At 35.5% G+C, this 18045-nt stretch overlaps 1 protein-coding gene across 1 annotated transcript in view; it reads right to left on the bottom strand.

The window, feature by feature from the left end:
* Positions 1-18045, bottom strand: part of Tyr (tyrosinase) — a 78817-nt gene that overhangs the window by 8341 nt on the left and 52431 nt on the right. Inside the window, exon 4 of the mRNA XM_010633721.2 lies at positions 2700-2881. Within this exon, the coding sequence (XP_010632023.1) occupies positions 2700-2881 (182 nt within the window). The remainder of the gene's footprint in view (positions 1-2699; positions 2882-18045) is intronic.

Genomic DNA, 18045 nt, shown 5'->3' with positions numbered 1-18045 from the left:
ATATAAAATACTTGGTTTTTAAAATACATATTTAAAAGTAACCTGGGTACTAAAAGGGTTGATATTTTTATAGCATGTTTCATTTACATTAGTAAGTGGTAAAACTCTCATGATAAACATCACTTGCACTCAAATTGATTCATTGGTTTCAGCCTGTATCAGATTTGATGCTTAGAGAGACTTGTAAGATAAATTTTGACCTTGTGAGGCTTGCAATCCAGATGCAGAGGGGACAGATTCATACACAGGAAAATTACCATGTAACTGAGGAAAGGAGTGATTTGACCTTACTGTGCAGAAGTGATTTCTTATCTGACAGTTTGACAAATGGAGAAATATAGTCAAAATTTAGGCAGACAACAGCATGTTCAAAACTGAGACCATGCAAGAGTCTAGCATGTTCTGGAAATGAAAATAGGGATAAAGTTCTAAATGGTGAAACCTTACAAAATAGTTACCAATATGCTCGTTTCTTTATGTACTTTTTAAAAATAAAATAGAAACATGTTGCTTGAGATTGTTCCTCTTTTTTTTTTCTTTCTTTTTTGGGGGGGCACCTAGGATCAAACACAGGTCCTTGTGCTTGTAAAGCAGGTGGCAGAATCACTGAGCTAAATCCCCAGCTCTTGTCCCTCTGTTTGATTCACAGGAATCTCCTCTTACATTACTTCCATCCTTTGCAAAATTCTCTGTTCTCAGTGACCTCAGTGTTTTCAAATATTTAATTTCCTCAGGTATTCATTATGGTATTGACTATGATCTTTAGATAAATTAAAAGAAGTTGAATCAAACCCAATCTGTTCAACTAATGGTTCTTCAAAGGGAAGACAAGATTGATACAATATAGGCCCTTATGTTACTTTTGTTAACAAGCACTGCTACAGCGCATCCTTGCAAACAGTTTGGGAACATTTATATTCTGTGCTACTGTTTTTCATCTATGGAATAAACAAATAATTGTATCTACTCTGTGAAGATTAAAGGAAATGACACAGCACAAACTTCATATAGGAAAAGAATATGTGTTAATTACTAGGGAATGACACAATTTATCTTCCTAATATTATTTTCTACTTTTTATACCATCAAAGTAACAATTCAATATTCCATAAACACACTGTATATATTTCACTTCTACTTTACTTGCTATTCTTTTAGCTTAGAATATCCCCTGACATTTTCTGTCTCCTGCTAGTCTACTGTTTCTTTCAAGTTTTGTTTTGTCTTAGATTCAACTATTACAACTTATTGTTAATTATTAACTCTGTGCTCCTATAAGATTGTGCTTATAAGTCATTTATAGCCCAATTTTTCATACTCCCTTTGTACAATAATCTGACTTTCACTCTGAATTCATAGCTTCTTGAGATCTGAAACTATGCCACTCATTTATGTATCACTAGAGTTGAATACAAAGGCTAATACACTGGTAAATTTAATTCATTTTTTTGTTTTATTTTTCTTATCTTTTATTTGTGTTTCATGAATTGCCCATGAACACAATAGAACATCATTGCTTGTTGAATGTCTTTCCCACATGCCATTTCTTGTTTTACTATTTTGTGTTGTTAGTCCTCAAATATTAGAGAGACATAAATACAGGGTAGTGAAGTGGGATTGCCTAATATTGACATCCAGTTCATCCACATATTAGTACTGTTATTGACAAACCCACTTAAACTCTCTTAGGACCAGTATCCTTATAATCTTATAAGACATAATAGATGGTTGAATAATAATGCACATGAAGAATCTGCATGTAGTAGATTCAGGACTTGAGGAGACTTTCTATCTGTTATTTTTCAAGAAGATACTGACAGTTTTAGTTAGAAAGATTATATAAAACCCAAATGAATTCCAGTTGCAGTATTTTATACTATCATCTTAATCATAGGCATAGCAATTCACACTCCCTTTTGTAGTAAGGACTGAGCCCATCATCTCACACATGCCAGGAAATACTTTCCCACTGAGCAATATCTCCAGCCCTTTTTTCAGTAAATTTTTTTTTCCCAGGGGGTGAACTTCTGTCCTTGCGCTTGAGAGGCAGGAGGCAGCACCATTGAGCTAAATTCCGGGCCCTTGAGCCCCTCTTTTATTTTTACTTCTAGGGTAGCCTGGAACTTGTGATATTTCTGCCTCGGCCTTCCTGGGTGCCTGGATAACAGCTGTGTGCTACCATGTTTGGCATATCATTATTATTAATTAGCTTTAAAATCAAGATTTTCATAAATTATTTTGATAACCCTAGAAAGAAATTTTCCAAGATAATTCTAAAACTGCTATATATTTACCTGTACTATCATATACTAGCTGCGTTAATGTATCTCACAATTCTTTGAGGTACTCTGGTTCCAATCACAGATGAATGAACTGAGAGTTAACTAACTGAAGTAACTTTCCCAAAGGCCTTACAACAGCGAATAGAGTCATATGCCATACACCCAAATCTTTTCTGCCTCAATTCTAGTGCTTTTCCACTGCTGCCATGCACAAAATTCCCTATATTGAGCAGAGTGAAGATAAAAATCAAAGATCCTTAGATATTTATTCGCTTGATAACATTGGTGAGCGGTGAAGGATTGTACTACATATTCCTGATTTAAATATAAAAATCTAAAAACATAAGTTTTGGTGCTATTTCAAAGATGTTGCTCAAACTAGAGTTAGCCATCCACCTGAAAGAAATTGAACTTTACCTGAATCTTGTAGGTAACTGTATTCATAGCCCAGATCTCTAGATGAAATAAAGAAATCGCCATTTTTGTAGAGAGGTATAAAAGGAACCATGTAGGATTCCCGATTATGCCCTATAGGTGTATTGGCTTCTGGATAAACATCTTGAAGAGGGCGGTGTCTTCGGAGCCACTGTTCAAAAATACTGCAAGAGAAAGGAATATCAGACTCAGAAACACATTGTTAATAAAAATAAATATTTTAAATTCCTAGAATAAAATAACAATACCCGTACTAAAATCTCAGGACACGGAAATCTGCTTAATACCTTCATACTTTCAAAATGTCTTATATCAGTTCATGCTATCTGGCCCTGCATAAGTACTCTCATTTGAAAGATGCATCAAGATAATTAAAAAAAAAAATTAGGAGAAGGATGAAATTAGCACAACCAGTGTAGAACCTTAAGAATGTCACAGAATAAAGACAATTAACTACTAGTTGAGTGAATATTCAACCATAGTCATAAATTAAATATATTCTTGCCTCAAAGAAAGTTAGTCCAAAGAAAGAATACATAATATTAAATAGGAAATAGTAATGGAATTTGACCATTTTTGTTCAGGGCAGGGGCTTTCAAATATTTTACCTTCCACCTGATATCTGGGGGAGTACATGTTTAACGAGTTTGGGTGGGAGACAGAGTTTACCTCCAGTGATATAGATTAAAGCAAATGTGCTTGTTTTCCCAGCCTCCCTCAAAGCTAGATTCTGTTCAATATTCAGGCAAACCTATATTCATGATTTTAGAGGAGTTAGATACAATGATATAAGGGCAGTGGAAAACCATTTTAGTAATGGGCAATAGCAATTGATATAACATTGTTTAGTTTTCAAGGGCAGGAAGACCAGACGTACAAGCAAAGGAAGCCATCAGGTAGGTGTATCCTGTATTTTATTGCAGGGTTTTGGCACATGTTTTGACTGCTAGCTGTTTCCCTTGTTTCCGTATCTCTGAACTTCTCAGTTATTTTGTGAGCTAACATCTTTTCAGTAATTTTTTTCTGTTTCAATAAGTCAGAATTTGTTTCTGGTGCATGCATTTCTTTCTGGAAAGAAATGTAAAAAAATGAATGATAAAAATATACAGTTATAATGGAGTAGAAATTCATGCTGTAGAATAATATATAGTGGGTGGGCCATTAAAAACATGACAAAAAGAATGTCTAGATCTGGCGTTAGAGAATTTCCCTCAAAGCCTAGCTCTGTTTTTAATAGCTATACGACTCAGAAAACAGTAAATTTCCTGGAGACTTAGCCTACACATCCTTAAAATAAGAATACTATCTGTCCTACCTATGTTCAAAGGCAATATCCTGTGTTATATGTTTTTTTTATGAGAGTGCTTTATTAACTTATTTATGTACTTATTAGGTAAGACAGTAGATAATAGAGAATGTAGTACTTGCTTAGAGAATCTGGATTTCCAACACTACTCTGGTCAAAGTTTTGAATTCAATTATGAATTAATTGAGGGATCATCAGGTCATTGATAATACTGAAAACATGGTCCAATGATGTCCAATTCTCCCAAATTAACTCTATTAAATATGTATTTATAGAATACCTACTGTAGGCCAAGTTACACTTAGACAAAAATCTGTAGGTAGTGAAAAGAGAAAATTATAAAAATAGTTAAGTTAGTAGATTTCCCCTTTTTTATCTGCTTTAGTAAAATGAAATTTTACTAAAAATGAAGCTGGTATGAAGATTAATTAAATAACAAGACACATAGCTAAGTGATAAAAGGTTAGTAGAAGCTGTCATCCCATAGCACTTCTTCCTTTCTGTCTTCCTCCTCACTATTTTTATTCTACAAGAAATTTACAGTTGGTGAGGGACATGAGATTTGCTATAATAAAATGCCAAAGGAATGCGTATTTGAGAAAGGTCTTTAATAAAAATTATTATTGTGATACACAGAATGGAAAGAAGATTCAAAAACTTTGAGTTTACTGAGTTAGGGTCCATCCAATACACAATGAATCAGTAGATAAGAGCTTGAGGCAAAAAATGTGCCTTTTGTCAATTGAGAAAAATTACTACTATAATTTATTTTATAAATAATCTTATTTCTGCCAAGCAATAAAAATTCTTTACTTAAGTAGGACAAGGTCATCAATTCTTAGCACCAAATGACCTAATGGATGAAACCATTAATATGCTTGCCCACCTTATCAACCTTTCAAAATGAAGGAATTAATCTTCATTAAATTCTTCATCGGTGGCTCTCTTCTTCAGTTAGATTTATTAAACTGTGTCTAGAGTGGCTCACATTGAAATACCAGGATATAACTTACATAATCACATTGACATTTTGGGAGAAAAATATCTTCTTATCATAGATTCATTTAAAATGTATCTGAACACTTTTCTGGAAATAAGCAACAGTGAAATTCACAACAGATGAGTTGGAAAAATGTAAAGGTGATCAAACCGGGAAACATGAAGAGAAGTATTTTATTTATAATCCAACATGCGGGTCTTGGTTTCAGCCTGACGTGTAAAGACCCTTGTCATGCCCATCTTTACAGTAAGAAAAAGTTAGACAACTTGAAAGTTGACAACTTCTCTTAGACTAACGAAAAATTGAGGTTTCAGGGCAAAGAGCAAACCCTATAACTGCGGGTATAAATGCATCCAGAGAAACATGGCTGAGACCCGCTTACCAGGAGCAGAAGCAACTGGGGCCTTAAACACTTTGAAAAAGAGGTAGGGACAGAATCTAGGCTACAGGAGATAGTAAGTGATTCCTGAGATTGTAATCTTTGGAGGGATTCCCACATACTGCTGTGGGGATCTACAATCTTGGACATCCACCAAGTTTTAATGATAAAAATTCAAGAAAGATTTTTGGCCGGCTTTGGTCAGGTAAGAGGTAGAGAGACAACTGCAGGTTACATCCAGAACCTTCTTTTTAACATGGCCCTACAGTCTAGGGAAATGATTGGACCTTGTCCCAGGAGGAGGAAGGAAATTCTCCTAGTCCAGTTTTCTTCCTGTTTCACCTAGGGGAGAAATAAACAGGCCACTAGTGTCAGAGCCTTGAGGAAATGGGTTAGAAATGCTGTAGCCAGGGAAGAAAGGCGAGGTAAGGGAAAAGAGGCTACCAGTAGAGGTACAATTATGAAGGACACAGCACCAAGACACTATTCTGTTCAAAGACTGTGATTTAAGCAGGGTATTTATGAGACTTCCTCTCTCTGATACTGTGCTGCCATACCAGCAGAGTTCCAATAAAGCAGCCCTGGACTATAACTAAAAGAACTGCAAAATACATATGGTGTGTAAGAAATAAGAATAAATAGGGAAGCACAGATCCAAGAGTGGAGACAAACAAAAACATTAGGGAGATTTGAGACCCCTGGGAACTACAACTACAGCAAAAATCAAATTAAAATTAAAATCAATCCTCACACTGGTGGCCTGTTTACCTCAGTTGGTATGGTAAAAACACATCTCACTTGCAATAAAAAAATTTAAGGTGAGTCAGAAGGTAAGGGGGAAAACAATATGTATTGATTAGGCAATCTCAAATCCTAAATCAAATATGACGTAGATTTTGAAAATGTCATACATGGAAATAAAAACTACACGAATAGCATGTTAAGGCTCTGTTAGAAAAAGCAAATAACAGGCCGGGGATTTAGCTCAGTGGGTCGGTGACCTGCCTCGCAAGCGCAAGGACCTGAGTTCGATACTAGGCACCAAAAAAAAAAAGCAAAAAATAACCTGAAAGAACAAATGGGTATTGTAAGCTGAGAGATGGAAACTGTAAGAAAGAATCAAGGGAATGAGAGGACTAAAGCACTAAAAAGAAAAAAATGGGGCCGGGGAGCCGGGGATTTAGCTCAGTGGTTCCACCAGCTGCCTCGCAAGCACAAGGACCCGAGTTAAATCCCCGGCACCAAAAAAAGAGAGAAAAGAACAAATTTAATGAGTTTATCAGTAAACCTGATGTAACTAAGGAAGGAACTAGTAATATTGAAGATAGTTCAGTAGAAACTTCCCAAAATGAAATATAAAGGGAAAAAAAAAATCAAGTGCTGCGGGACAATTTCAAAAATGTAGAATGTACATAATTGGAATATCAGGAGGAAGAGTGAATGGAGCAATTACTGTCCAACAAAAAGAACCAAGATTCCAGGGAGAAATGACCGATTCTAAACTGGGGGCAAGAAATATAAAAGTGCGGGATATCTTGTCATGCCAGAAACTAAGGAAATGTTCACAAAAACAGCAATAGCCCTCCCTATATTAGAGTTATGTGAAACAGACAGAAGAGACAACTGACAAATCTCTCAAAGGTGGAGCAATTTGAACTAAAAAAGTAAATAGATAAGTTTAGTTTATAACTCAAGTTATGAAATAAATATGGCTGCCACCTCATGCCCACCTTGTAATTTTCTATTGGGTCTTACAGTTTTGTTCTGCTTTGTACCCACCTCACCACATGGCTTTGCTGTATAAAACATCTTTGAAAAGTGGGGTGAGTGGGCAACCCACTTTTTGGTCCCCCTTCTGTCTCTTTTAGATGGAAGCTTTCTTTCCCTCAATAAATTTTTCCTACTCTTAAAAAAATAATAAAATAAATATGGCTGTCTGATATAAAATAGTGAATACATAAATACGGGAAATACAAATATCTACCATGCAGAAGGACTCTGGATAATTATACAGATGCTCCTCTGTCTAGCAGGTGGAACATAACATCCCACTCTGACTGTGGGCTGCCTGAAGACTTCTGTTTAAGAATAGAGTACAGAAGGGTGGCAGGTCATTTAAAAGTTTGAGAAACCTGTCAATACTCATCTCTGCCAGGTGATCAGGCTAGCAGTAGTCATGATAAATTTAGTGTATGAGCCCTTTATTCTATAAAAAGAAAATGGTGCTTTTTCTTGTTTTCTTCTTCACCACAATATATTTCCCCAATCCAATGGAAAAGCGGATCAATCTCAATTTAGAGAAATTTTACAAAAACACTAGAGTAGTACTCCAAACTGTCACCATCAAAAACAGCAAAAGTGAGAAAAAATCTCATCACTGGGAAGGGTCTAAGAAGATATGATGATTACAAGTAATGTGGTACCCTAGCTGGGATCCTGTAACAGAAAAAGATACTAGCGGCCCAGGGATTTAGCTCACTGGTTCTGCTCCCTGCCTCGCAAATGCAAGGACCTGAGTTCCATCTCTGGTTAAAAAAAAAAAAAAAAAGAGAGAGAGAAAGAGAGAGAGAGAGAGATACTAGGTACCTACTAAAGAACCTTAACAAAGTGGGCTTTGATTAATAGTAATGTGTCAGTATTGGCTTAAATAGGACTAATAGAATAGCTGAGTGAAAGAAGGCTTGCCTAACATGGATGAAATCCTGGGTTTGATCCCCAGCATCACACATACAGACACAGATACACACACACACACACACACACACACATTTATTGATTGTGATAAATGTTCTGTACAATTAAAATGTTAAAAATAGAGGAAATAAGGCATGACAAGTGAGAACTCTATATCTTTGTAACACTTTTGTAAATAAAAATTATTCTAAAATAAACTTTTATCAAAAAGAAAAACTAATCAGGGAGTATTATATGGTTGGATATTTAGGAACCAATTTGCTTTGGAATATCCAAAATCACCAACTCAACCAAAATGTTACATAAATATATAAAATCAAATACTTTTTAATCCATTTATTCATTCATGAAAAAATAATTTAATATTTGTATTTTGAACATCTATAATAAACTTACCACATGCCAGGCACTGGTGAAATTCTGTTTTCTGGGATATTGTGACCCTTAGTCTAGTGGTAGAAATAAATACCAACCAGTAATTTTAGAAATAAATCTATAATGATTTATTGGTAAATTCTATGAAAGAATTCTAAGGAAAGAAATCCTGTTCCAAGATAACAGGATTCGCTGGGGTGGGAATAATCTGGTCTATAGTCTCAGAGAAAAACTTTGGTGATACATATATATGAAGAATTGATGTATGAGCATTTGGAGACAACAGAAAAGTGTTTGTGAAAGATAAAGTAGAATTTGTAGAGTAGAATCAGTGCATCAAGGATATGACTTATATGCCTATGTGGAGTAAGGAAAGAGCAGTTCAAGGTGAGACTACAGAGGTCAATTAGGGCCAATCACAAAGGACTGTGGAGGTCGGTCATATGAGTTTTTTTTTTTTTCTGAAAATCAGTATAAAAATCCCTTTCATATCTGGAGTGGTGGGTGATAACGGGAACAGATCACCATTTTGAAAGACTGCACAGGTTGCAATGCTACAGTGTGACTGCATCTCCCAAAGTTCACGTGTTAACACTTACTCCTCAATGCAATTTTGTTGAGAGCTGGGTCCTATTAAGAGGTGATGAAGTCATGAGGGGTCTGACCTCAAGGATAGATTAGTGTTGTTATTATAAGAATGCACTAGTTATTGCAAGAGTGAGCTTATTATAATAGCAAATCGAGTCCCCTCTTGCTTTCTTCATCTCTTACTTTCTGTTTTCCACCATAAGATGTGTGATATGTAACACGTCAACTTTACATGAGGAAGAACCAGCTAGAAGACTGGTAGAGTAGAGTTTGGAGTGTGTCAGTATACAGTTGTTTTGTAGGACAGAAAACTGAGCTAGGGGAAGATGCACTGGCCCTGTGGGTGGCACCAAAGAATAGGCTTATAGCCTGGCTGGAATAAATGGGAAAGGAGGAATGGGCCTTCTGTAGATGCTCTCTACTCTTGGCCTTTGCCTTTGGACATTGTTCTCCACTTCGTTCAGCCTTCTAATGTAGTTTCATGCCAGCAACCCTACAATGACTGTCCCAGCCTTCATCCTTCAGTTGACACTGCATCTTTGATCTTTAGTGTTCTGTGGTTTCCTTCTTCTTGGGCCGAGCGGTTATTGGAACCTCTGGATTTTCAGCATATAGATGGCTATTGTGGATTCTCCCACCCCTGATTCCAAAGATGACTACTGTGGACTGTTCTATCTCTGATCCTCTAAGCCTGTTTCATGAATCCCCTTGTATAATTATAAATATATTTTATATTGACTCTGTTCCCATGGAGAACCCTAATACAGAGTGCACAGCAGAAAGGGCCTTCCCAGAGGCAAGCCCCTCACACTTGTACTTCCCAGACTCCCGAACTGTAAAAAGTAAAATCTCTGTTCTTCAAATTTTCAGTCTCCATTCTTTTAGTACAGTACTAACAATGGACAGAGACAGAAAATAAAGCTGATGGGTGTGCAGAAGGCAAGGATTAAGGAAATGAAAAACTACGTCCAGGCGAAAAGATGTTTTGATTCAAGGAGTGCAATTAAAGTATGAGGAGACACAGAAGATTCGGTTTCCTGGCTTATGCTGCTAGACAAGATATTTTACTCCTGGAGATGTAGACGACTGGAAAAGTGGTGTCCCTAGTGGTGATGCTCATATCATGAGTCTAGATGTGTTGTACTTTGAGATGCTTCTGAGACATTTGTGTGAGGAGATCAGACAGGCAGCTGGATACTTGAATGTAGATTTTAGAACAAAGTTTATGCTGGAAATAAAGTTGAAAGCCACTGACCTCTGTATAATAATTTAAGCCATGGAAATTGTAAAACAATGAAAAAGTAAGAGAATCTAGGGTTACTTTTCACAGATGTCATGTTTTTGAAAGGTCAGAAGAACAGATGAAATAATAATCATACTGTATTTGAGAATGCCAGCCTGATGCCTCTAGCCAGTCAAATTTAGTCACTTAAATTTTTCAACTGCAGTTGTATGATAGTGAGGCCTCTGCTTCCATACCTTTCCTATTCTTTTGGATTATTTGTTTCTTCATGTAGGCCTGGTTTTGAAATGGTTGCCTATTGAAAGAAAGTTTAATTTTTAAATGATAATAAAGTTCTCCATTTAAATTTAATCAGAGAAATCACTCTAGGCCTTAGTATACTCATAATAGAATGGAGATGGCATTATCTACTTTAATGTGGTTATGGGAACAAAATTCAATAAGAAAGTGAAAAGCCGAACAATTATATTCAAGGATAAAATGAGGCAATAGCTATAAAGCGATGGGCCCAATTATGGAAAAAAGTAATAGTTTTTACTTTCTTCCCATCCAAACCCCTTATATTATGAGGAACAAAATAATTCTAATCCAGAGGTTACAGCTAGTTGATATCATATCCAGTATTGGAACTGACTGGCCTTGATTATCACTCTGTTGCTAATATCAGTAAATAGCCTGTTCTCTATGTGTTTGCATAGGACGATGGGAGAGTTTCTGCAGGAGTAGCGTACCTGGTGTGGTAATTCTGTCTCAGACCATTTAGGTTGGAGGGTGTAGCTGCGGCCACTTAGAAGAGGCTCGGATTGACTTTCGCCTTCCATGTAAACTGTTTATTCAACAGACACCTGCATTAATTAACACTACATGTCCAAGTATTCCTTTGAGAAAATGACTCACAGAACTCATACTTTATACTTTAGGAAAAGAAGGCACATGGTACAATAAGATTTAGAAATGATTCTTATCAGCATAAAAATGACAAATACAAACACTTCTGGATCTGAAGTAGAAGAAAAAGACAAAGAGGAAATAATAAACAATTTTCTAAGGAGCTGAATTAGATGAGAACTCACTTCTGGCTGATGTCTGGATTTCTTTCTCCAACATTAATTAGTGTTACCCACCTGGACCTATATTTTCTCCTTCCTTGCATTCCCTGCGCAGGATTTGAATGTTTCTCTCAGTAACTGTCTAGCTAAGCTTGCAGCTAGAGGCAAGATTCTCACCATCACTGGAAAGATGCAGACAGCAGATGCCAGACATCTATTAAACATTCTGCTTGCTTCAGAAATTTGGGTTTAAAATCATCCTTATTTTTTCACAGATTTAAAATGAGGCAGAAACACTGCTTTCAGGGAAGGGATGAAGACATCCCAGAACATCAATACTACCAATTAGCCAAGGATACCCAGGTTTTCATTTATCCTTGTTTCCTCACTGCCCAACACATACTAGAAGCTCAATATTTTTAACCTAACCAGTGCCCCCTCTCTTTAGTTTGTAAGCTAACCTACAGCACTAAATTAACAGTAATCCAATCGCTGTAATAAAAACCTAATACATCTTGCTAATTTAAGCCTCAGTAAATCAAAATGGTAAAGATTTTATTGACTTCATTTTAAAGAGAGAAAACCAAGTCAGTTATTTTGCCAATAATTATATATTAATAAAGCAGTAGTAGGGCTGGGGCTCCATTTTAGATTTCTGTGACTTTTGTAACTGTACCCAGCATGCAGAACTAGAGCTCCAGGGTTCTATTCCGACTCTAACACTTTTCCACTAAGACAGTGGTAGTAAACCTTTCAGAGCTATACGTACAAGTGTTGACTAATCATCTTCTATTGTTTTATACTAGCTGAGAATTTTACATTTGGTTACAAAATCTCTGAGTACAGTAAAGAGGTGAATACATAGGTGTGAAACACAAAGGTCAACATGCTAAATATGTATGATTTTTTTTGTATGTGAGAAATCTGTACTCTTTCCTATTTTTCTGCATAGGTTATGAGGAACCATTGACCAGCACTGGCTTAGTAGTTCATGAAGTAACAACAGAGAAGTGGGTCAAAGAGGACACTGATATGGGATTGTGGACCTAGGTCTGAGCCATTTGTGATTGGCTTAGCATACTCTCCTGAGGGAAACCTGTGACTGTGCAGGACCCTGAACATACAGAGTGTTGTGTCTACAGCACACATTTCTAGCAGGCAGTTGAGTGTAAAGAGAGGTGAGGGAAGACTATGATACGTCCTGTTGTGAAAACAGGAAGCCTCTGCAGAATAAGCAAACATGAGAACAAAATAAGGCAAAGTACAACTTCAATATATGCAAGGTTAGCACAGAGTCCTGACTTTGAGTCTCTGATCTGGAAGTGAGTCAAGAATCTAGACACATAAAACTTATTTTTAAAAATTATTTCATTTTTGACATTGATATTGTGAAATTTATGGGAATAATCTCTGCATAAGTCTTACCTTGTTAGCTGCAAGATGTGGATAATAACAAATTTCAGAGAGTTATGAGATCTAAATGAGATCAGGTGTGCAATATGCTTAGGACAATACCTAACAAGCAGCAAGCACCCAACAATGGTGAGTCATGTCTCTGTTTTTTTCACACAGCAGAAACCACCACTTATCTAGCTCAATACAAGAGCCAGTGTTAATTTCTGTAGACAAGAGGTTTTATATTTCTGTTCTTTGGGAATTTTGGTGCCCCACGAGCAGGATGGAGAACATCTTAATAATTATGATAGTGAATTTTATTTTTCAGTCTATTAATAAAAAGAGATTGAGAGTTTAGACTCAAAGATTCTGAAGATATGAGCTTGGGTACTAATTCTGTTTAATAATTAATAGCTCTACAAACTGGCAAGCTAATTAACTTCTCTGTGCCCCAATTTCATTTGCAGCAAAATAGAAATTATGATGTAGTGAGATGAATTGTTCCTACTACCAAGTACATATGGAAATTCCTAATTCCTAGTACCTCAGAATGTGACTATGTTTGGAGATGAGACTTGTGAAGAAGAAATCCAGTTAAAATGAGTTCATTGGAATGCACTTCAATCCAATCCAAGTGGTATGTTTAAAGAGAAAATTGGGACAAAGACAGGGAAAGGGGAAGATCATGTAAAGACATAGAGAGAAGACAACCATATTTAAGTCAAGGAAAAAGGACTTAGCAAAAAGCCTCCTGATACCTTGGTATCTACTTATAGCCTCCAATATTATAAGAAAATAAATTTCTGCTATTTAAAGCCACCCAATACATGCTACTATGTTATGAGAGCCCTAACACACTAATAGGTAATAACACTTACTTCGGGGGATTATTATAAGTAGCATGAAAAAATATAGGTAAAATCACATAGAATAATGTGTAGCATAGAGTAAATATTGCTGTAATCAATATTGATCTTAACTTATAATTTGCTTTTGAGTTTTTCTTCCTCAGTACTTTTTAGAAATTTTCTTTTCTTTTTTTTTTTTTTTTTTGTTTTTTTTTTTTGTTTTTTTCAGGTCCTTGCACTTGCAAGGCAGGCGGCCGAACCACTGAGCTAAATCTCCGACCCTTTTTATTTTCTTTTATATCTTTTGCTCCTTCAAGTCTCAGGCTAATTTTTTTTAATGGAATCTTCATAAGAATCAGTGTTTCCCTTTGATTATTACATTCATCTTATTGTATTGCAATTATTTCATTATGTTTCACTCCAACCACATGGAAAATTCACCAGGAAGAATTATATTACCTTACTGATCATTAAACACTTGATGCCCATCATAACTCTTATGCAAAAGCTGGGTGATAGATTTAAATCATTTGCAATTCTTTACATAAAATTTATGGACACTATATTTTTCTTAGAAAAGTCCAAATTTTTATCAAATTCTGAAAGAGAAGGTTAATTAGTCATTTTAAGAATCACTTATCTAGCAATTATACATCAGTACAGGGATAAGGAAGACTCTAGGACATGCTGGTGATTTTGATGTGGATCTCTGTGGATTTTGCCATTCACTACTCCAAACCAGTTAACTCAAAGCTCAGCACGTATAAGCATTATGCCAAGTGTTAGAAATACAAGGCCAAGTGAGGGACTGTCTCGTGCTCTAAGCACTTGCAGTTTGGTTAATACATCAGAATAGAATAGTATGAATATCAAGAGAGATGAGGACCTTTCATATGTTGGAAAACAGAGAAAGGGGTAATTACATCTATTTGCACAATAAATGTCAGATAAGGAGCCTCTTAGACAACTTTAAAATTAAATTTTGAAAAATGAAATTCAGAAGGCTTGGAAAAGTTATAGAAATGAAACCAAACTATCAAGGAAGAGTGAAAAACAAAGAAAAAGTAGGTTGGTGTGTGGCCCTTTCAAATGGTTCAGAAAAACTGAAAGTATGTATGTGAGTATCTGTGGGTAAAGGTGATTTAGCTCAGATATATGGAGCTTCATGTAGAAGAAATGAGTGCAAACATTACTCTGAAAACTATGAGGAGCCATTGGCAGATTTTAAGCAATATAATGACAGAATGGTGCCTAATTAACACATAAATGGATAAACCAACAACTGGGTTTGGGAGCTCAAAGGGAGCTACCACACAATAAAGGGACAATCTGCTAAGACCACTGGGGATAACTGGAGCCTCTCAGTCTGAAATAATAGTATCTTACCAGCTTTATTTCCTCATAGCTCTGCCTTATATGCAACACATTTGGGGGTATCTGGAAATTTTTGCTGCATAACATAACTCTTTTAAAAAATGCACACTTTAAGAGAATAGATTTTCAGGGATGAGTAGATTTAAATAAAAGGTGGTTATACAACTAAGAAATTCAGCTGTGGCCAATCTCAACTGACTATAATTTCAATTATATGGTGTACAACTTCTTTAACTTATTTGAGGACAGAAAAAATCCTTAGGGAATGGGTGGGAGTTCAAATCAGATTAAAATCACTTAAACTAATGATTAAACTTGTAGGAATTTTGCACAAAAGTTAAAAAGAACAAAAGTAGTAAAAGTTCAAGAAAGTATGGCAATAGGAAGTCTATTTTCCTTTTCAAATAAACATTTAAGCATATCATTAAGTGGCAGGCACCCTGCTATGAACTATTTTGAAGGAGAGGTGGTTATAATGCATACCCAGGATAGAGACATACTACATTAGGCAGAAATGGTACTCAAATAAAACAAGCCTGACTGCAATCACAAGCCATAGCTAGTCAGGATGACTCTATGAAAAGGTGTGTTAAAGGGCCAGCCCCTCCAGACAACGTCGGGAGTACTGGCTTTCAAAACCTCAGTGCTCTTACCTGTGAAGCCACTGTAACAAAGTTTACTTTGCTCCCTTATTAAGATGCTGCTTATTTACTCAATAAATATTGTCTTGTAACCACTGTATGTCAAACATCAAGGATGGATAAGAATAGTTCCAAATCTCATGGATTTCATTCCATGTTATGATAAAATTTTATTGCACATAAAATTTTACTGTAAAATTATACACAGCCTATAAGGGATTATAGCTGGATTAACTAAGTGGAGGAATACAGGAAGTCTTCATTGAAAGGATAATTTTAAATCAGATGAGTAAATTAGAACATTGTGTTCAAAATAGAGACCCACAGGATGTCTACATACTGATAACATTGGAAAAAGTGATTTGGTGTGGAAGAGAATGTAGAGTAGTAGGTAATGCAGGATCAATGGGAAGTGAGGCCAGAAAGGTGGGGATGGGATATATCGTGATAAATCTTGTATGTATCTGGAGGAGAGTTTGAGCTTCATCCTGAGAATCTACTTGCCACCTAGGTACTTTAGATAAGGAGTGAGCATATTTGAATTTGAATTTTAGAAACACAAACATGGAAGATGCTTATATTATATATTACATTAAAATAAATAAAATTATGTTGTTTCAATTTTTTGGAGATCATAGAGTGTTATAGAACCAATAATGAAGAAGGCATGTGTGAATAGCAAAGACTTTCTCTGGTAAAGTGAATTAAGTATAAATAAAATAATAAATAAATAAAAGTGTAATTGAGATTCAAATTGTATAATTGATAATATGAAATAGGAAGCAAAGGGCTAAAGGAGTAGGGGAAGTGGGAAGGGTGGGGAAAAGGTGAGAAGGGAAAAGAAAAACTATGAGGAAAAAATGGAAACAAATAGGGAAGGGTGGAGGAGGTGAAGGGAGGGCAGGAGAATGGGGAAAAAAATAACCAAGATACAGCATATAAAGGTACAAGATCCAAATGATGAATGTAACTGTACTGTATACCTAGAAAGTACCAATAAACTTAATAAAAATAATGAATAAGGAAGCTTCTACATATAATAAATAACTACAGTGGATTTTTTGTATCTGTGGGATTTGTATGGGTGGATTCAAATATCTGAAGATTGCAAATACTACTACAACTACTACTATTACTACTACTACTGCTACTACTACTACTACTACTACTACTACTACTACTACTAATACAGTGTTACCTCTGTTCATGAATTCAATGCATTCCACCATTCTGGGGAAGATGGATACATTTGTGTTTATGCAGGAGAAGTTGGCAAGACTGTCATGTTAGTCACTCAGTGTGGAGTTATGAAGGAATTTTGTTCATGAATTGAATTGTTTGTTTGCAAAAGAGTTGGTAAATCACAGTTTTACTATAATAAATCACATTTGTATTGAACATGTACACACTTTTTATCATTATTATCCCCTAAAAATATAGCCTAATAGTGTGTTTACATTTCATTAGGTATTATAACTAATCTACAGACTACTTAATGTATATGAGAGGATGTGTGTAGATTATATACAAATACTATGTCATTTTATAAAGAGGGTTTCTGTATGCACAGATTTTGGAATCCTCGGGGATTCTGTTCTGAAATAATTCTCTATGGACATTAAGAGACAAGTACGCTTTTCCTCTTCCTTTCAGAATTTACCCTCACTTAACAAAGTTTTCTATTTTATCTTAAATTAAAAAAATATTTTACTTAAATTTGTTTTACAAATTGATATATAAAAACATAAAATAGTACATTTTTATGGGATACCTAACATATGATGCTTTTATACAATGATGCCCACTATCACCACTCCTCTTTGATATAGTTCTGGAAATATTAGCCACAGCAATTATAAGAGAAAGAAATTAAAGCAATAAAGATAGGAAAGGAAGAAGTTAAACTGTCATTATTTGCTGATGAAATGATACTCTGCATTGAAGACCTGAAAAATTCTACCAAAAGACTTCTAGACTTAATTGACACTTTTAGCAGAGTAGCTGGATACAAGGGCAACACCAAAAAATAAATAGCCTTCTTGTACACAAATAACAGACTCACTGAGAGAGAAATTAGGGAAACAATTACTTTCAAAATAGCATTCAAAAACATGAAGTATGTAGGAATTAATCTAATGAAAGAAGCAAAAGACATCCACATTGAAAACTACAGCACTCTGAAAAAAGAGATTGAAGAGGGAAAATGGATACATATTGAAGATATACTCCTAAGTGAAATAAATAAGTCCCACATGTGTAAATACCGAATAGTTTCCCTGGTGTGAATATTCTGCAACAATGCATAAGATTCTAATAAGATTACTGACATTTAGAAATGGGAGGAAAGGAGCTAAAGGTGTAGGGAAGGTGTGATACGTAGGGGAAGAACAAAAAGGGAAAAGAAAAAAATGTGAGAGAATGAAAAGATGAAAATAA

This window comes from Fukomys damarensis, unplaced genomic scaffold, assembly GCF_012274545.1.
Source record: "Fukomys damarensis isolate Sample0158 unplaced genomic scaffold, DMR_v1.0_HiC HiC_scaffold_16, whole genome shotgun sequence".
In the NCBI taxonomy this organism is placed as follows: domain Eukaryota; kingdom Metazoa; phylum Chordata; class Mammalia; order Rodentia; family Bathyergidae; genus Fukomys; species Fukomys damarensis.
The sequence above is the reverse complement of the archived record's forward strand: the minus strand, read 5'-3'. Positions and strand labels throughout refer to the sequence as shown.